This window comes from Microchirus variegatus (assembly GCF_963457635.1).
Source record: "Microchirus variegatus genome assembly, chromosome: 6".
Classification (NCBI taxonomy): domain Eukaryota; kingdom Metazoa; phylum Chordata; class Actinopteri; order Pleuronectiformes; family Soleidae; genus Microchirus; species Microchirus variegatus.
In genome coordinates, this window is record NC_139807.1 from 7,794,433 (window position 1) to 7,815,554 (window position 21,122).

General features: G+C 40.1%; 1 protein-coding gene across 2 annotated transcripts in view; it reads right to left on the bottom strand.

Moving 5' to 3' along the window:
• Window positions 1–21,122, bottom strand: part of LOC310929073 (teneurin-3) — a gene marked incomplete at both ends in the record, with an annotated part of 158,391 nt that overhangs the window by 1,131 nt on the left and 136,138 nt on the right. For both annotated transcript variants that reach the window (XM_083891778.1, XM_083891777.1), the window contains 8 exons: window positions 183–313; window positions 480–2,091; window positions 8,882–9,178; window positions 10,050–10,285; window positions 11,190–11,365; window positions 12,489–13,375; window positions 17,171–17,325; window positions 19,668–19,900. In XM_083891778.1, the coding sequence (XP_083747904.1) occupies window positions 183–313; window positions 480–2,091; window positions 8,882–9,178; window positions 10,050–10,285; window positions 11,190–11,365; window positions 12,489–13,375; window positions 17,171–17,325; window positions 19,668–19,900 (3,727 nt within the window). The remainder of the gene's footprint in view (window positions 1–182; window positions 314–479; window positions 2,092–8,881; window positions 9,179–10,049; window positions 10,286–11,189; window positions 11,366–12,488; window positions 13,376–17,170; window positions 17,326–19,667; window positions 19,901–21,122) is intronic.

Genomic DNA, 21,122 nt, shown 5'->3' on the forward strand with positions numbered 1-21,122 from the left:
TATGTAGTAAAAAAGAAAGCAGCCAAATACTGGTTTAAAGGAGAGAGAAAAAAAAGTCCCTGTTATGTGGAGGAAATTCAACACTGTAAAAAGCATTTTCCTTTGAGTAGTGTGTGTTTTAGTAGTTTAATTTCCTCTGTTTGATTAATTAAAAAAGCGTTACAGATATTAATTGTACCCACCGGCAGATCATCCCAGAGCTGACTCTTCCTCAGTTCATACGAGGGCAAGCTTAAATCAAATTTTGGCACTGGAAACCCAGGAATGGTGTTGTGAAGATGAAAGCCAAAGGTTACAAGCCAGCTGTTCACATCTGTGCAAGACAAAGTGAATAAATAAAAAAAAAAAATACAGTTACAACGTGTTTATAGACGAATGTATTTGTGCAGAAGTTAATGTGCTGAAATACTGGCGATAAAATGAATCATTAGTTAGGAGCAATAATAGTCATCGGCATGTTTAACAGCAGTATCACCTACCTGCTACGTATTCTCTCACTTCATGGACTCTGCTGATGGGGTTGTTATTTCTGAACATGTACAAATTGAAAGGCGCCGGCTCTTTGCCAATGTTTTTCCAGGTGGATACATCTGGAACAGTCCACCTTCCTGACATTATATCATAATCTCGCTCCCCAAAGTGCAGCAGCTTGGTCAGGGGGTCGTACAGTCCTCCATGAAACCCGAGCACAAGCTGGAAGTCGGGGTTAGAGTCGAAGTAGATTTCACCGTACGCTGTGTACTGGAGCTGTTTGACCAGGAGTCCGTTGCTGGTGAAGACAGCCAGAGGTGTGCCAGTGTTGTCACAGGCGATGTAGAACTCCTCTCCACTGCTGATCTCCATGGCAAACAGATGGCCCTGGAGGTCATAGTAGAAAGACGTGATCTCTGAACTGGAGTGGTTGTACACATGTGTAATCCTTGCTGGGTAGCTAAGGTCTGCGTAGAAGTACTGCAGGTGTTGGCCCAAACTGGTCTTGGTGGATACTCTGCGGCCGAGTCCATCGTAGCGATACTGAATGGTCCAGCCGCCGCTCTTACTGTAAACCCGCACCAAGAGTCCTTTGGAGTTGTACTCAAAGATCTCTGCTCCCCTTTGACGCAGGAAACCGTCTTCATCCATTCTGTATTGAATATCTCCAAGGCGAGTGATGCGATCCCTCAAGTCATAGCGCAGAGGAAGGAGTCTGGCACTGTTCCCAGCGTTCAACAGGTGCAGATTTCCATTAAGGTCATACGTGTAGCGCCACATCACTTTGTCGTTCAGGTAAACAGTCTGGAGCTGGCCATCCACGTCATACTCATAACTATACTTGGTGGTGTTGGCAAAGGGACCGATCTTGATCTCTCGCTTTGTGACTCGGCCCACGTCGTCGTACTGGAAAGTGATCCAGTACATGAGCGAGCGAAATATCTCGTACTGAATCTCCTTGATGCGTCCGTGTGCGTCAAAGTGTTTGGTGTAGGTCATGACTGCGGTTGAGATGATCTGATTTATGTCGTAGTAGATCACCCCAAACTTCCCAAACTGCTCAATCTTTCCAGAGATGTCATCAAACTGGTATAGATCGATGGGTAGCGGTGTTTCGTTGATGACGCCCTGCACGCTCGTGACTCGCAGACTGCTGTCATAGGTGTAATCGAAGCGTGCGTTAACCATGCCGTCCTCACTGAAGCGGAATATCTGCCGGTCTACCAGTGGACCCACTTGCCGATAACGAATGGAGCAGATGAAGCCTTCGTTCTGCAAGTTGACCGTCTTCAGCACGCCTGCCATCTCATCATAGGTGAAGCTGACCCTTGTGCTGTCATAGAGCATCTCTGACAGTTTATTCTGCCTCCGATACCTATACAGGACCCTTCGCCCTGTGCCGAGGTGAGCTACTCTCAGCAAGAGGCCGTCTTCGCTGTAGTCCACAGCCACTGAAGCGTTGCTCTCTGGGGGGTGGTACAGGTTCCTGTAGTATCCCACAGAGCGTATGGTCTGCATGGTGTAACGGGCCACACTTGGCATGGTGACAGCGGAAAGCCGGTCGAGAGAGTCGAAGTCGAATATATACTGCCGCTGACTGTGAAGCAGGAGAACCATGGACTAGAGAGAACAGAGCAAACAGAGTTGCATAAGACATATGCATAAAGGAGTGCAAGCAGAGTAAGTAAAAACTAAAAACTTAAATAAAAAATGCACCAAGAATCATTGACGAGCTCTGCACTACCCTTTGTGTAATAATGTAGCATACAGATTAATATTAAATACTTTGGCATATGTTCTTTGAAACGCAACAATATGGACGACATACTAACTTGACGACATGCTATAGTATGACTTTTTGGTCAAATTGTGGACGACATTTAATAGTATGACTTTTTGGTCAAAATTTTGGACGACATGCTATAGCATGAATTTTTTGTCAAATTTTGAACGACATGCTATAGTAGGACTTTTTGGTCAAATTTTGGACAACATTTAATAGTATGACTTTTTGGTCAATATTTTGGACGACATGCTATAGCATGAATTTTTGGTCAAATTTTGGATGACATGCTATAGAATGACTTTTTTTGTCAAATTTTGAACGACATGAATATAGTATGACTTTTTGGTCAAATTTTGGACCAAAATATTTTTCAAGGTTTTTTTGGTCAAATTTTGGACAACATGCTATACTATGACTTTTTAGTCAAATTTTGGACGACATGCTATAGCATGACTTTTTGGTAAAATTTTGGACGACCTGCCATAGTATGAATCTTTGATCAAATATTGGATAAAATGTATTTTTGACTTTTTTCGGTAAAATTTTGGACGACCTGCTATAGTAAGACTTTTTGGTCACATTTTGGACAACATGCTATAGTAAGACTTTTTGGTCACATTTTGGACTACATAGTATAGTAGGACGTTTTGGTCAAGTTTTGGACCAGAAAAATGTTTTTCAAAAAAATTGTCAGATTTTGGACGACATAGTATAGTATGACGTTCTACATAGTATAGTATGACGTTTTTGTCAAGTTTTGGACCTGAAAAATATTTTTCAAAAAAATTGTTCGATTTTGGACGACATAGTATAGTATGAGTTTTTGTCCAATTTTGGAACAATTTTTTTTTTTTGAAAAATTGTCACATTTTGGGGACATAGTATAGTATGACGTACTACATAGTATAGTATGACGTTTTTGTCAAGTTTTGGACCTGAAAAATATTTTTCAAAGAAATTGTCAGATTTTGGACTACATAGTATAGTATGACGTTTTTGTCCAATTTTGGATCAAAATTTTTTTTTCCAAAAATTGTCACATTTTGGAGACAAAGTATAGTATGACATACTACATAGTATATCATGACGTTTCTGTCAAGTTTTGGACCAAAACAATTTTTTTCAAAAGATGTTTCTGATTTTGGACGACATGCTATAGTATGACTTTTTGGTCAAGTTTTGGACCAAAATTTTTTTCGCGTTTTTTTAGTCACATTTTGCACGACATAGTATAGTATGACGTACAACATAGTATAGTATGACATTTTTGTCAAGTTTTGGACCAGAAAAATGTTTTTCAAAAAAATTGTCAGATTTTGGACGACATAGTATAGTATGATGTTTTTGACATATTTTGGACCAACATTTTTTTTTTTTTAAATGGTCACATTTTGGACGACATAGTATAGTATGACGTACTACATAGTATAGTATGACGTTTTTGTCAAGTTTTGGACCAGAAAAATGTTTTTCAAAAAAATTGTCAGATTTTGGACGACATAGTATAGTATGACGTTTTTGTCCAATTTTGGACCAACATTTTTTTTTCAAAAAATGGGCACATTTTGGACGACATAGTATAGTATGACGTACTACATAGTATAGTATGACGTTTTTGTCAAGTTTTGGACCTGAAAAATATTTTTCAAAGAAATTGTCAGATTTTGGACTACATAGTATAGTATGACGTTTTTGTCCAATTTTGGATCAAAAATTTTTTTTCCAAAAATTGTCACATTTTGGAGACAAAGTATAGTATGACATACTACATAGTATATCATGACGTTTCTGTCAAGTTTTGGACCAAAACAATTTTTTTCAAAAGATGTTTCTGATTTTGGACGACATGCTATAGTATGACTTTTTGGTCAAGTTTTGGACCAAAATTTTTTTCGCGTTTTTTTAGTCACATTTTGCACGACATAGTATAGTATGACGTACAACATAGTATAGTATGACATTTTTGTCAAGTTTTGGACCAGAAAAATGTTTTTCAAAAAAATTGTCAGATTTTGGACGACATAGTATATAGTATGACGTTTTTGACAAATTTTGGACCAACATTTTTTTTTTTTAAATGGTCACATTTTGGACGACATAGTATAGTATGACGTACTACATAGTATAGTATGACGTTTTTGTCAAGTTTTGGACCTGAATAATATTTTTAAAAAAATTGTCAGATTTTGGACGACATAGTATAGTATGACGTTTTTGTCCAATTTTGGACCAAAATTTTTTTTTCTAAAAATTGTCCCATTTTGGAGACATAGTATAGTATGACGTACTACATAGTATAGCATGACGTTTCTGTCAAGTTTTGGACCAAAACAATTTTTTTCAAAAGATGTTTCTGATTTTGGACGACATGCTATAGTATGACTTTCTGGTCAAGTTTTGGACCAAAATTTTTTTCGCGTTTTTTTAGTCACATTTTGCACGACTTAGTGTAGTATGACGTACAACATAGTATAGTATGACGTTTTTGTCAAGTTTTGGACCAGAAAAATGTTTTTCAAAGAAATTGTCAGATTTTGGACGACATAGTATAGTATGACGTTTTTGTCCAATTTTGGACCAAATTTTTTTTTTCAAAAAATGGTCACATTTTGGACGACATAGTATAGTATGACGTACTACATAGTAAAGTATGACGTTTTTGTCAAGTTTTGGACCTGAATAATATTTTTCAAAAAATTTCCAGATTTTGGAGGACATAGTATAGTAAGACGTTTTTGTCCAATTTTGGACCAAAATTTTTTTTTCTAAAAATTGTCACATTTTGGAGACATAGTATAGTATGACGTACTACATAGTATAGTATGACGTACTACATAGTATAGTATGACGTTTTTGTCAAGTTTTGGACCAAAAAATTCTCAGATTTTTGGACAACGTGCTATAGTATGACTTATTAGCCGACATACTAAACTGCAATTTAATTGCCCAAGACAGGACTTGAACCTATGATCTTTGTATTATGAGGTCGATTTTCTAACATTAGGCCACTGTTGGAAACACCATTTGACACATTCTGTATAATTTGACATTTAGGATGACAGACTGACCAATTACGTTATGGTCAGATTTTGGACGGCATGCTATTGTATGACTTTTTGGTCAAATTTTGGACGACATGTTATAGTATGACTTTTTGGTCCAATTTTGGACCAAAATTTTTTTCGCGTTTTTTTTAGTTACATTTTGCACGACATAGTATATTTTTGTCAAGTTTTGGACCAGAAAAATGTTTTTCAAAAAAATTGTCAGATTTTGGACGACATAGTATAGTATGACGTTTTTGACATATTTTGGACCAACATTTTTTTTTTTTTAAATGGTCACATTTTGGACGACATAGTATAGTATGACGTACTACATAGCATAGTATGACGTTTTTGTCAAGTTTTGGACCTGAATAATATTTTTCAAAAAATTGTCAGATTTTGGACGACATAGTATAGTATGACGTTTTTGTCCAATTTTGGACCAAAAATTTTTTTTCTAAAAATTGTCACATTTTGGAGACATAGTATAGTATGACGTACTACATAGTATAGCATGACGTTTCTGTCAAGTTTTGGACCAAAACAATTTTTTTCAAAAGATGTTTCTGATTTTGGACGACATGCTATAGTATGACTTTCTGGTCAAGTTTTGGACCAACATTTTTTTCGCGTTTTTTTAGTCACATTTTGCACGACTTAGTGTAGTATGACGTACAACATAGTATAGTATGACGTTTTTGTCAAGTTTTGGACCAGAAAAATGTTTTTCAAAGAAATTGTCAGATTTTGGACGACATAGTATAGTATGACGTTTTTGTCCAATTTTGGACCAAAATTTTTTTTTCAAAAAATGGTCACATTTTGGACGACATAGTATAGTATGACGTACTACATAGTAAAGTATGACGTTTTTGTCAAGTTTTGGACCTGAATAATATTTTTCAAAAAATTTCCAGATTTTGGAGGACATAGTATAGTAAGACGTTTTTGTCCAATTTTGGACCAAAATTTTTTTTTCTAAAAATTGTCACATTTTGGAGACATAGTATAGTATGACGTACTACATAGTATAGTATGACGTACTACATAGTATAGTATGACGTTTTTGTCAAGTTTTGGACCAAAAAATTCTCCGATTTTTGGACAACGTGCTATAGTATGACTTATTAGCCGACATACTAAACTGCAATTTAATTGCCCAAGACAGGACTTGAACCAATGATCTTTGTATTATGAGGTCGATTTTCTAACATTAGGCCACTGTTGGAAACACCATTTGACACATTCTGTATAATTTGACATTTAGGATGACAGACTGACCAATTACGTTATGGTCAGATTTTGGACGGCATGCTATTGTATGACTTTTTGGTCAAATTTTGGACGACATGTTATAGTATGACTTTTTGGTCCAATTTTGGACCAAAATTTTTTTCGCGTTTTTTTTAGTTACATTTTGCACGACATAGTATATTTTTGTCAAGTTTTGGACCAGAAAAATGTTTTTCAAAAAAATTGTCAGATTTTGGACGACATAGTATAGTATGACGTTTTTGACATATTTTGGACCAACATTTTTTTTTTTTAAATGGTCACATTTTGGACGACATAGTATAGTATGACGTACTACATAGCATAGTATGACGTTTTTGTCAAGTTTTGGACCTGAATAATATTTTTCAAAAAATTTTCAGATTTTGGACGACATAGTATAGTATGACGTTTTTGACATATTTTGGACCAAAATTTTCTTTTCAAAAAATGGTCACATTTTGGACGACATAGTATAGTATGACGTTTTTGTCAAGTTTTGGACCAAAAAAAATGTTTCCGATTTTGGACGACATGCTATAGTATGACTTTTTGACCGACATAATATACTGCAATTCAAATGCCCAAGACAGGACTTGAACCCGTGATCTTTGTATTATGAGGTCGATTTTCTAACCATTAGACCACTGTTGGAAACACTATAATACACATGCTGTATCATTTAACATTTAGGATGACAGACTGACCAATTAAGTTATGGTCAAATTTTGGACGGCATGCTATAGTATGACTTTTTGGTCAAATTTTGGAGGACATGTTATAGTATGACTTTTTGGACGACATACTAAGCTATGAATTTTTTGTCAAATGGATGACAGTGAAATTGTCATTCATTTGTAGGTAGAAGCAAAGTTCACTTTAAATGGATACTTCCCATAGATGACTCATAAATTTACATTGTATGGAGTTTGATCTCTCTTGCATCGGTTCACTGGTTTCTCTGTTAAAATGTCACACTAAGTCATCATACAACACTACAGTATGGTTCCCTGTGCTCCCTGAGATCTCTTTGTTCCTCATGTCAGTGTTGACATGGCCTTTCCTCCTGGTTATGCAAGTGAAAGGATGAGGCCAGAAGTGTCTGAGAAAATCAAAGTCAGTTTCTATATCTTATTTTTTTTTAGCATATTATTCAAGAGCAAAAAAAAATACATGATTAAAATCAATGATGTGTGTACACAAGGTGGCGATCGTGGCAAAGAGTTGCTGAGAGCAACAGAGACTGGACAAACCACAACACAATGGGCAGAAAATAGGACCATGATTACAGTAATTAGGCAACAGCAAAAATCCTTAAAGGATACCAATTCTGATAGGTTCCTGTAGCGAAACAAAATGGACACTCATGAAAATGAGTTTAATTTTCAAGGCAATTTCAAAAGAGGAAAGGAAACAAAGGGAATTTGTTAAAATTGCAGGAGGTTCGAGGAGTAAGGAGTGTAATCAGTGCAGAGAGCTGAAGGTGACTGAACTTCATCAGCACTACATGCTGCACTAAACTCTAATTAAGTGAATTATAAAAAATTGGGGTCAGCAGCTGGTTCTATTCTATACTGTTTTAAAGGGAGCATGCAAGAACTGTAAGAAATGTAATCCTAGCCTATGTCGAGTGTCCAGCGTGTTGTTTTTCTATTTACTCAGTTCAAATGTGCTTCTTATTAACTGTTACTTCTAAATATAGGTTTTGTGGTGGTTGCGTGTGTCCAGCCTTTGTTTGCATCTGCTTGTTTCCTGGTCTGTCTCCTGCCTGAAACACAGCTTGATGTATGACTATTGATGCACTGCAGAAAAAAACGTCGACTACAGCAGGTTACACTTTAATAATATTTCAACTACCTCTTTCATTTGCCCCTGGAATATAGCTTTTTCACAGGAGTCAGTGTTGGCTTGTCATAGTTGGAAAAATGCAGGTGTAATTAATAACACTCGGCTCCCAACTTCCAATAGAAGGGCTTACTAAGAGGAATGCAGATGTGTTAACACTACGAAATGCATTCCTTCAAAGATCTATTTTTCTGTGGATGCAGGTGCACTCTTTTTATCCAAAGCTTGTGAATGATGCGCATAAATCTGCAATTAATGTAAAAATGATTACCATGTTTGCTAAGGACCTCTGCAATAAGCAGAATTGCATGCATTGGGCTGGCAATTATTTCAAAAATAAGTGTCTACGGAGTGACCTTTGCTTCATGTCAGGGTTTTGATTCAGTCTGTAGTCTTAATGGCCACCCTGCAGTGCAATATATCTTGTATATTGCCTGCTGTGGTCATTTTATTTTCTCACCTGCTCTAAGTAGGTGTAACTCCATATCTTCCCATCAGCAAACACCCTGGAAACCAGGCGGCCTTGGCTATCGTACTCGAGTCTCTCAGTAGTGGGACCTCTCTGCAGGGCACTAATTTGCCCGCTGCTTGTGCGGCTCACATTAACCGGCAGTAGCTTACTGCTGGGCACCCAGAGCACTGGGTGGCCCGCTGTGTCGTATATAATCTTCAAGAGGAACTTTCTGTGGTCATCATAAATCTTCTCCGTCCTGAGGGTGCGATCATAATCGACAGAAAGAATGTTCCGTCCATTCACCTGTGGGGAAATTTATAATTTGAGAAGATGAAAGTCAGAAATCGTACTTAACTACTGCTGATACAGTGCTGATCTTACTTTGCAGTTCGCTAACACTAAGAGAGATATTCTTCGTTTTGATGCCACTGTATTCCGTCTGCCAGACTCTATAAAGTGTATTCACGGATTTCTACTACAGTTGTCACAGAGATTAACACCCCCCCTTCACGAGGCTCTTTAAACTGAGAGACACTGGCAATTGTTCAGGTGAACATAAATCACTGCCTCCTAAATTTAGTGGGGATGAAAATTACTGTGAGGCAAAGCAACCGCCGAAGTTAAGTTCATAAAGTCGTGTAAACCATAAATCTGAGTCAGATTCAAGGAAGGAAATAAGAAGAGGTGAACTTATGTACTGTACTGGAATATTGACACTATAAAAATTAACTCCTGTTTTGAAGCCTCCAGATTTGCGATTCATTTCACAAGATTCATAAATGTCAGCTGCAACCAGACACATTTTGGACAAAACCAGCTGTCAGTTACACTGGTGTCCACTCTTAATTGCAGTGTTTTATCATCTTTTGTCCTCTAAATGTTAACATTATATTGAAGAAGACCTGAAACTAGTGACTGAGACTCTGGAAAACATCATTATCAAAGTGGCAATTTGGCTCATTTCCCCAAAGACTTCAATTCTTTTTGCAATCAGTGGAGTTACCCCCTTGGCTAACTGCTACTTCCGTCCTACTTCCTGGGCTTCAGTATTCAAGCCGGAAGACTGCGTCTATTTCTTTAAACTTTCTGGAAAATAAACATTTAATGCAATGTTTATCATTTGCCTGTGCATCAAAGATAAAGAGGGGGGGGGGGATAATAAATTCAAGCTTACCCTAAGTTTGCGTCCAAACACGATAACTTTCCCTCTGGCTTGTTCTTTGCGAAAACGCCACTCAACCAAGTTCTGCCCACTCTCCCCTGGCAGGCTCATGTTGCGTCTGGCTACAGTCGGGTTGGCAGCGCCTGCCAGGATGTGGGGCTCGGTCTGGTAGTGGGTGTCCATCCCGTTGGCATAGGTTATCCTCAACGAGTTGTCGAAACCAACCTGGTAGCTACTTCTACATTGGTCTGTGGAAAAAAAAACAACAAAAAAAACGTTTTTATAGGACAGATAATTAGGTAGTTACACAGCAAAATTAAGGATATTGTTTCTGTCAAATGTTTAATACTTGAAAGTCCAGTGTGTAAGCGTTAGTGACATCTAATGGTGAAACAACACCTTCTTTCACCTCTCAGGGAATTGCAAGATTTCTGATAGATATCAAGAACGCAATTTGATTTTCCGTCATTTCTAAGACTTCAGTTCAAAAGTCACTGCGTTACAGTTTTAAAAAAAATATAATGGAGCATTACCATTATCGGCTCTTTTCTATTATCTACTGCAAGGACACATTTTCTTACATAAGAAAATGTTTTATTGACACTCAAGTACGACTCAGATGTGCTTCACAGGGTATAATTGCATCCTTTACAATGTGAAATTGATTATTTGTTCAGCCCTAAACTCCGGTGGCCTTCATATATCAGAGAGGATGTTTTATTGTATTGGCATAACAAGCTTCTGCTTCAAAACCGTGGCTCGTTTGTCCATTCCGGGCTCCATGAAGCAAGTACACACAGTAATAGCCTAATTCTGATGTGTTTTTTTTTTTTTTTTTTTTAACTTTATCCACTTATGGTAGTGTGTACAACTTCTGCCAATATACCCAGCAACATTTCACACACTGGAACTTTAACTAGACCATCTGGCTCTGGCCCAGAGTAGAAACCATTTAGACACAAGGTTGATAAGTCTCCCTGAGTCGCAAACCCACACACTGAGAGAGTAATCACTTACACTGTCGTCTGTCAGACCCTCTGAGCCGTAATGATTCACGACTTAAGCTTACTCAACATTGCCCCCGTGACCCCGACACAATGACAAATAACGGCCTGCAAAACAGCGTCAGGAAGATGAGTGCCATTTCCTTACCCTGAGCCAGGGTGTAGAAGGCACGAATGGTGGAGCTGTTGGTGGTGATGCTGATTTCCTCGTCCGTCGTGGAGCTCTCGATGTCCACCGTCAAAGCGCTGTTTATGTCCGCGTACAAGTTATTCACCATTCCGGTGGGGAACGTCACATTCATTAGCCGTCCTTCGCTGTCGTAGCTGTGTGACAGGAAAGAACACACCGAATGACAAAAGCCTTGATATGTATGAGGGCTCTCATAAGCCACAGTGTATTCAATTATCAGCTCTCTCATACTGGCTGTGTAAGACCATCAACGTTATTGTAATTAAAATGTCATTTTCTTTCTTCAGCACATGAGCAAATGGCTGTCAACCCAAATCACAATCCAAATGTTTGATAAGGGAGAGTGACACATCTTCCTCTGCTATCACTTTTATACACAAAACCACAGGCTGCTAATGAATGGAATTATTTGGATGATTGATGTGTCACTATAATCTCGACTGATTGCTCTGGCTTTTTTTTTTGTTATGTTAAGGATATCATTCATGGTGTAATGTGACATGACATGGACTATTATGACAAATCAAATTATGAGTTGGTCATTTTGTGAAACTTTCTTTTTGATTTAATGTATGCATATGGATGCAATATGCGGTTGTAAACCAGCACATAATGTTACTCCTGTGCTTTCTACAGCGCAGAACATAATGGTTTGGTCTAGGGCTACAATGAACAGCCATTTTCACTAGAGGAAACACAGGGTATCTCAAAAACATTGTCTTGTTTTGTTCACAGGCCAAAAATATTCAGTTTATGGAACAAAGAAGCCAAAAAATACTCCTGTACTAGTAATACTCCTAATTTAGTTATCCATTCACAGTGGATTTACCTGTTATTTGTAGCAGCCCCATTTTAGTACTGGATCTAATTTACTTTGCCGATGTCTAGTTATCAAACTCTAACTACGATATTTTACAGATCTTAAGGCAAATTTCACAACTTGTGCTGAGCTTTGGGACCGGACAGAACACACATAGCACACAGTTTGTGTGTCTGTGTGCCGTGTGGCTTAAGGTTGGATATTAAAACCAACCCTATAGGATAGTTAAAACTGCCTACTCATCTGTAAGAAAGTTTGAGTATTTTTTTTCCCCCCATTCCTAAACATAATATTATCTGCCAGAATGCTAAGTGAACTTTCCAACATATTTTGCATTAGTATGCAGAAAGTAGGAGGTGTGCTTAATTTATGCCATGTGCTGGTTCCAGCTGCAGAGCAGCCTAAATGATGATCCTGCCAGCCTCCATTATACTTACTCATAGAAAGTTGTCCAGCCAATCTCTGATGTCTTGGTAGCCAAGAGGCCGTTGTTACCATGGTAGGTGAGAAGCACCAGCTCCTGGCCTTGTGTCGTCAGAGTTTTCAGTCTGCTGTTGGTGCCCATGGTCAGCCAAATCACCTGGTTGTCAGGGGCGACGATGCGCACCGGCATGCGGTTGGGATCTCTTCGGATTCTCAGGGTGTTGCCGCTGCTGTCAGTGACAGCTGTGATGTCGTTCTCGGTGCTGTAGCTGAAGGTGTATTTCAGGTCGCCGGTGAGCAGGCTCGCAGTGTGCTGGTGGGTGCCGTTGCTGTCAAACATGTACAGCTCCTGCGCGTCAGGGGAAGCCACCTCGTATGTACCCGCAGCACTGGAAGTCAATGTTGGCCCATTTTTATAAATGGCCCGGATGCGGATGTTGCCCAGGTCTGCCACGTAAAGTGTTCCATCTGGAGCTGCCACTAAAGACGAGGGGGCATTGAGCCTCGCGTCTTTGGCATAGCCGTCTCCTGTCTGGTAGCAGTCGCAGTTGGCATCGTTCTTGCAGTCGCAGTCGGACGGAACGCCGGCCAAATGCGTTATCTCTCCATCCACAGAAACCTTCCGGATCTTGCTCATCTTCCTCTCATCTGTCTCTGCTATGTAGATGGCACCGTGGAAAGATATGGCAATGGAAACGGCGGATTCCAGAGGGGTCAACTGTGCCCTTCGACCGCCGGCCACGCCGCGCTCCAGCCCGGCCAACGGGCAGTGGACGGGTCGGCCAGCCGCGATGCTCACTTGACCGTTCTCTGTGATGCGCAGCACTATGTTGTTGTCCAGGACGTAGAGCGAGTTGTCCATGGGGCTGACGGCGAGGTCTGTGGGCCACTCCAAAATCACCTGAAATGCAGAACATCATGAGATTTATTTTCCAAGCCTATTCATAGCCTTTATTTACTTCTACTCTTTTATTAATTAAGTCCAACTGTGACTTGAGCCTAGTTCTTTGTGTTTTAATCAATGAAGCAAAAATCTCAGATCACAAAGTAAAGGTCCAGTGTATAACAGTGATTTACTGGCAGAAATTGAATATACTATCCTTAAAATAACCCTTTTAAATTTACTTTTTGCTTCATTGAAGGTGCTATCATGTTTCTACAGCATTTGCTTTGATGCAGCAGTGTACTATGCAAGGAGATGGAACATCCTTTCTGGCACGTGAAGGCCACCGTAGCCCCCAATGCATGTGGGAAATGGAGAGTGAGCAGATGAGCTCACCCTCCATTGTTTGTTTGTACAATCTCTCACGATTAGATGTCCCTAATCATTACACACTGGATCTTTTTTTTTAATTCAAAAAGGCATATACACTTCTTCATTGTAACTGTGTTTAGGCAACATTTAACTTTAATATGACTCTAATCTAATCTAAGTCATCGTCTGTGGGCAACATGACCGTGTCTTGGCGATTGATGATTTATGCATCAGCAGATGTGGGAATAGCTTTCCACTATACTACTCTATCAAACTTAAAATAGGCCAGAAAGAAAAACAAGTAATATGTGATGTTGGAAACCCTTGGGTTATAACGATTATCTCTTATCTTAATGTCGTGTTAATCCTTGCAATCCTTACGTGACTGGTGCCGGCGCTGATACGTGAAATTTAAACAATAATTCTGACCACAGAGACAGTTGTTTTTTCCATCATGCCGTCTCTCCTCCTATAAAAATCTAACTTGCGAGTGAGGTTTGAAGGATCTGGGTTTTATTCCCTGTGCGACTATAGTATAGCTTCAAAATAACCTTGAGCATGCACTTCACGCCTCCCTGCACCATTTGTGCTATACTAACTGGCACTGCAACCTGAGAGAGAAACTCCCTGTGGGAAAAGGGTTGAGAAGGAGGGGTCAATTAAGTATATCGAATTAAATCCAGTGAAAAATAATTTCACACACATAAAAAAAAAAAAAACATCTTAAAAATTTAGTAAAACTACTATTATTAACGTCGCTATTGTAGTCTCCCTGTGCCCGTTTAACATCAGAGAGCAGAGGCAGTCTACTAAAACAACTGCGTCATTAAAACTGTAAAAAAAAAAAAAAAAAAGAAAGACTGCTTTTTTTCTTCAGGCTGATCAATAATAAAACATACTGCCACTGAGGCTGCTGCTAGTTAAACTGCACTGAGCCAACTGTCTTGCTTACAAGCCTGAGGATCACACAGTCTTGCTGAAAACCCACATTTTTACCAGCTCAAAGTTAATTAGCAAAAAAAAAAAAAGTGACAAGATTAATCCCTTGTCTTCTTTTTTTTTTTTTTTTCCCCCACTTCATGTTCACCGCCCACACGTGTGACAGAGAGTACAATAACAATGTTCTTGTGTTATCCCCTGTTTCCTTCCCCTATTTTCCCTCCTCTTATTGTTATCTAACCTCTTGAAAGGACACAGGGATATATGCCTGTCAGAGTCACTGGCTCTGACTGTTACAGTTCTTCCTATCTAAATGCTTTGTTTGCACTCTTCCTTTTTTTTTTGTGTGTGTGTGTGTGTGTGTGTGAGCCGATCTGCATTAAAACAGAAATCTAATTAAAATGTAAATTGGTTAGTTAAAAAGCAAACAAGCAAACAAAATGGCACATAAGCGAGAGGTGGGAGAACTTGATCCTGTGGCAATTTCACTCTCGACAGTCAACACACTCAGCTATTCACTCCATAGAAAGAATTTTCACATAATAAAAACCCTTTTTTTATATTTCTTTGTTATTCACCTTTATGAAGTTCTCAAAGTCTTAGAAAACTCTTAGAAATAAGGACGGCTATTCGCATAAAGCGCCGGGAGCTTCACAGGAAAAAAAAAAAACATTGTAATGTAACGCTACAGCTGATAGTGTAAGAAAAGGGCTCCTCTTTTTATGCCACCTTATAGATGGTAAATTGTGTTGGTCAAAGCCAGTCGCGCTCGGGAACTCTGCTGAAACGAGAGGTTTTCATGTGAAGCAGCAGAAAAAGCCACGGAGTGCTGCTTCATTATCATGTGTGGTGTAAGTGTCCTCAATCCCGAGAATATCCTCGTATAAAACGCTAAACACAAATTCAGCTCCAGCCACATCAAAACAAGCCCCGCAAACTGAATAATTATTCATCCCTTCTTATCATCTGCCATGACCTGAAAACTCATCTCTTCACTAGACACTTGATGTCTCCACTTCCAGCCTAAATCACATCCTTCTCTCCGAGCACATATTTTCCTCCTGTACTTTGGGAGAAAATCTCCTGCTTCTCGTTTAGAGCTGAATTGAGATGGGGGGGGGAGAAAAAAAAAAAAAAAAGGCACATCATAACACTTTATTGGTATTCTAGAATGTGAAGCTTATTCCACTAATGTCTCTGCTCTGGATAAGATATATTAGTAAAATGGCATGTTTTTAATTAAACCATTATTTAACTCGGTGAGTTAGCAGTTTGGCCCTGGAAAAGACGGGCAGTGCAAAAAAAATCTTTAAACCCAGTCCTGTAAAGCAAATGTAATTTCTCCTCTTCACACATTATGTGGCTGAGGACGTGGAAGAAATGACAACTGTGGAGTAAAGAATTATGGAGTGAAAACAGTTTCTCTCCAGTGTTCTGTTCAGGATATTTTGGGTGTGTCTACACTCTTAGAAATAAGGATTCCAAAAGGGTCCTTCTACAAGGGCTGAGGTTCTACCTGTGTAGTATTCTTGGTAACACTAATGGTTCCAGTAAGAACCATTTTGATCAAGAGAACCCTTTAAAATCCCTTTCCTGAATAAAGGATTTTAAAAGGGTTCCTATTGAAACCCTACCTGGAGCCAAAAAGGGTTCTCCTACGAGGACAAGCCGAAGAACCTTATATGGTTCTACTTAGCACTTTTATTTGTAAGAGTTTAAAAATATGGCTCAATTATGCACAAGTTTGCATAAATCCTCCGTAAACCTTCAGTGCCTTTGCTTTGAGGTGTCAGTGTCCTTCACTAATACATATTAGCAGTCTTCCTGTTTGAAAGGTGAATCCTGGGATGTAGCACGGAAGTAGCAGTTAGCCACCAGGGGGCAACTCTGCTAGTTACAAAAATAACTAATTTAAACCCACGTCTATGTCTCACTGGATTTATAACGTCAGCAAACAGGAGTTAACGTCTCAATTACGAGCTCCGGGTTGTCTTCAATAGCACAAAATGTCACTTTTTGTAACTTATTTATAGACGGTACACGAGAAATGCTTGATCACATTTTAAATAGATTATAGAGTGAACGTTCAAATGAAGGTTGCCGTTTAAAAAATGATCACCGTTGAAATTAATATTGCAGACATTTTCCTCCGAATAATCCCTTGGAAGCAGTTTTTGCTATTTTAACTGTAACTGTGGAGGGTTCTAAAGTAGAGAGTGCGCAGCGTTGAGAAGAAGAAGAAGAAAAAAAAAAGGTATTTGCTGCACGTCTCGCTCTCACTCAAACAGCACTTGCCCCTGAAAGATCATTGTTCATGAAAAAAATATGTGTTATTGCAAATAAAATATAGATGCAGTTATGTAAGCCCTGCATGTCAATGATGAGTCACGGGTGAGCACACTGAAAGTGGGTCAAAGGGGGCAGGGGGGGCACAAGGTGGCGCTGTGCCACGCTCAGTTAGAAACCTGCCATATCGCAGTGCACGTCTGCGTGTAAGGTCACCTGATTGATGTCCATGCTGTTGTCGCAGGTCAGAGGACGAGCCGATGTCAAGTCATTGGAACCGAGGAAAGTGGAGATGATGCCGTTCTGGTCCACCTTGCGGATTGTGGTGCCGTCGACGAAATAAATCAGGCCGTTCTTGTCCACGGCGATGCCTGTTGAGAGCACAGAAGACAGGGAGGGGGGGTGGGGGGGGCGGCATGAGAAAACAAACCCCCAAAACGCTATGAAGACGACAACAGAAGTAGATAGGCAGCATTCTCAGCTTGCATGACTCGGTGGATGGAACACGACGGATACATGTGTCACGCTTGCCTTCCCATTATTCAGGTCACTGCAAAAAGCACACCTATCAATAATTCACACGCTGCTTTTCTGGTATTAAATTATTTCTCAGACAGAAGTGGGAAAGGCTGTATTCATACGGTACAGTATATGTGCACTTGCCACGTCTCGTAACCCCAAACTCTTTCTTTCCCTGAAAAAAGAAGGACTTAGTGAGGTGGGGGTGTCAATGAGCGGTGCGTTCGGGAGATTCTTTTTTTTGACAGCGGCAATCATCAACAATCTGCACACCATTTTAGAAATGAATGAGCTAGGGAGCGGAAATGACAGCTTCGGCCAATTTTAGATGAAAGGGGGTGAACGACAGTTGCCATGGTGACAACTGTGGACTAAATTGTCTTGGTGATTGAGTGTCAGCTCGGAGTTGTAAGTTCCAGCCAAGCCAGTGTGGAGCGACATGCGGTGAGACTATTTTCTGTTCTCCACGTCGGTCCTGACACGCTGTGACTTTGGGTTTAATGCTCAAGACTGAGGAAGTCTCTATCCTACGATCATGTTCAGTTTTAATTGTGCAAAGTAGAGCTCTGGGTTTTTTTTTGGGGGGGGGGGGATCGATGTGGGGGTGGTTAGAATGTTCTTAAGGAGCATTATGTTCAGTTTTACCTCCAGGTAAATTCAGTTTTCAATGAAGTCCTTAAACGCCTCTGTAGAAGGTGAGTGATTTGGTCTGACCGGTGGTTCGGGCCTGCACAAGGTTGCTATCTGCTGAAACATTGACGAGCTGAGGGACCCAACGGAAAAACCTCAGTAGCTGCCTATCTGACAGTCTGAGCTTCTCAGACAGATGAAAGGTGTCACATTTGAGCAGAGATCACCAACTGTCTGCGAGGAGGGAGAAAAAAAATGGAGCCATCTGCTGTTTCTTCGCTGGTCTCGGCTTCCACCCACTTCATCATTAGAGATGCTCCCTCAAATTTCCTCCACTCATGCCTTTATCACCCAGCTAAAGCAGAGCTGTTGCAGTTGGCATTCAGCGCGGGCAACAACGAGCGCAAAAGCAATTCATCTTTGCCTTTTTATCCGGAAGAATTGGGAAAAAGTGAGCAATCGAAGCACAAAATGGCCATGTGCCGTTTGACTGAGGAGAGCAGGTTGTGCACAGTTGCTTTTGACGTGTGCATGGATGTTATTTACTTTCACAATAGCTGCAAAGGGTGGAAACTCTGGAAGAACCAAGTGTTCGTTTTACATGATATTTACAGTGACACAATACATTAAAATATGGGTTTAATAGCTCTATGTTTCCACAGCTACCGCCTGATCTAGAGTCAGTGATGTGGGATCTGTCAAGGGAAGGAAATGAATGGCGGAAGAAAGGATTCTATCTGGACAAAAACGCACAATGGCACCCGTTAGAAAGGCCACTGCTGCTCGGTGTCTGCCTCAGCATTATTACTTAGTGCATGACAATAAAGAATCTTGGCACACCTCCAGCTCGAGTCCACGTGGGCCACACCTGCCGACAGTGCACGCTCCCTGTAGCACAATGCATTCCAGTTCCAAATGGAGGCATGGTCTTGTCATGGTCCAAAGAAGACGGTAACCATGGAAACTTGCTCGAGGATATATGAAGATATAACCGCCAGTACCCACACATGTACAATTCAAAAACGCAAATGACGACGAATTCCTGGTGAGAAATCGCAACTACTAGAAGGAAAAATATATGGAACGCACTCACTTGGACCATCATTCGGATATGAATGTAACCGCGGGTTTGTGCGCGCATAAAAGTGGCTTTCTTAATTGTGAGGTGTCTGAGAGTATCTCTAGGCGAAACTATTCAATTATCCCATAAGACGTTTTCCGAGCAGGTGCCAGAAGTCCACAAAGAGACAGTCCTCTCATGGTTAGTCTGAACAAGTTAAAACAAAATGTGTTGGTAGGCAGCAGCTGTAGCAGCAGAGCACTGCCTTGATTTATATTTCTTAGCCGACAGACCTACTTCAAAACATGAACCAAGGGCTAAATTTGTACATTAAAATCTGTACTCAGTCATTAAAATAATGGAAATCTGGAGGCTCAGAGTTGGCACTGAGCCCCATGGGCACATTAATTTAAATCTAGCAGTTGGTGCTCCTAACTGAAAGCCCCATCACTGCGTTACACCTCACCATTAAGTTCAACATCTTCATCAGCATTAAAACCGTACCTTTGGGTCCGGTGAGAGAAGCCTCTGGAGCTTTGCCTCCGTCACCGCAGTGGTTCTCGTCAAAGGGCAGACAGTGTTCACCGGTTCCCGCCACCACCTCTGCGTTCGACTGCAGATCCTTGGTCCCGGTCAAGGTCTTGGGCCGGTAGATCCTGCGGGAGTTGGTGTCCGACACGTACAGCTGACCAGTCACTGGGTTAGTCGCCAGGTAATACCTGTGTGCCGGGTTGTTGCTGCGTTCAAGACAATAACTCAGTTATATATAGTTATTGCTTTTTTTTCTTATTATTATTATTATAAATGCCACAACAGTGCAGCTAAACAGACCATTAACACTGCTAATATAAAACGTGACCTAATGCAATAATCTCTGCAAAATACCTGGGGGAAAAAAAAACCCTCTAAATGTCAACCTACCCCTAATGAAATTTAGTCTGATTTTCCTTCTGAATAAAACATTTAGTCAAGAATATCACTCCGCAATATCTCTCCAGAGAGCTAACACTGTTTTCAGTGTGCATTTAATTTGTAGAAAATATTCAGAGCAAATTCATGGCAGTGTAGGGAGTTATTTAAGGGCTAATAACAAACTCCTGGATTCCACTTAAGACTTAACAATATTAAAGAACCTCCTTCAGAATCACATATTAGCTTTAATTGGCTTCAAAGTGTTGATGGTGAGTTGAAGCTGATGTTCAATCAGGTTATTTTCTTCTCATTAGGAATGCTATTTGCTAAAACACACACTGTAAATGGTGGCTTAAGTGGAGCGCACGCTTTCTTCCTCCCAGTCCAATCGCAGCTTTAAAACCAACTTATTATCAGTTCAATCCGTGTCATTTACGCAGATAATCAAGTGGAGAAGGTGACACTTTGGTGTGGACAAAACTGCCTCTGTGGTAGTTTCGCCCTGTTTGCCAAGTGTTGCCACGATGACACACACACACACACAAAATTTGTTGACTCACAAGCTAAAATACAATATCAGCTATTACTTTTTTCGTCATAAAAAAAGAGAGCGAGAATTTCCACAGCAGGAGAGAAGAGGGCAGAGCCTTTGAGAGAGGATAAGTAGAAGACACAGAAGGTTGAAGAGATGGACGTCAAAGCAAATTTAACAGGATACCACTGCAGTGGGGGGTTCCAGGTTACAAAGCAGAAATGACAACTTGGTGTGCCAGATCATTTCATTTGTTGTCACTCCCCCGTGGGGAGAAGCCTTTGGAAGTGGCAGAAATGACTGGCTGACGTTAACAAAGAGCAACAACTAATGACATTGCATCTGTTGCTGCTTATCTGCGTCGTTCTCTCCGCCGTCTTATAAGGAAATTAAGCCATTTCGAATCCGCGCAAATATGTCGTTAGATTAAAAGTCAACAGATTTCAAAACACATGATTGACTGATACTTGGGTTTGAATAAAGCCAATTAAATAATCATTTTCTGTGGTGGGGCC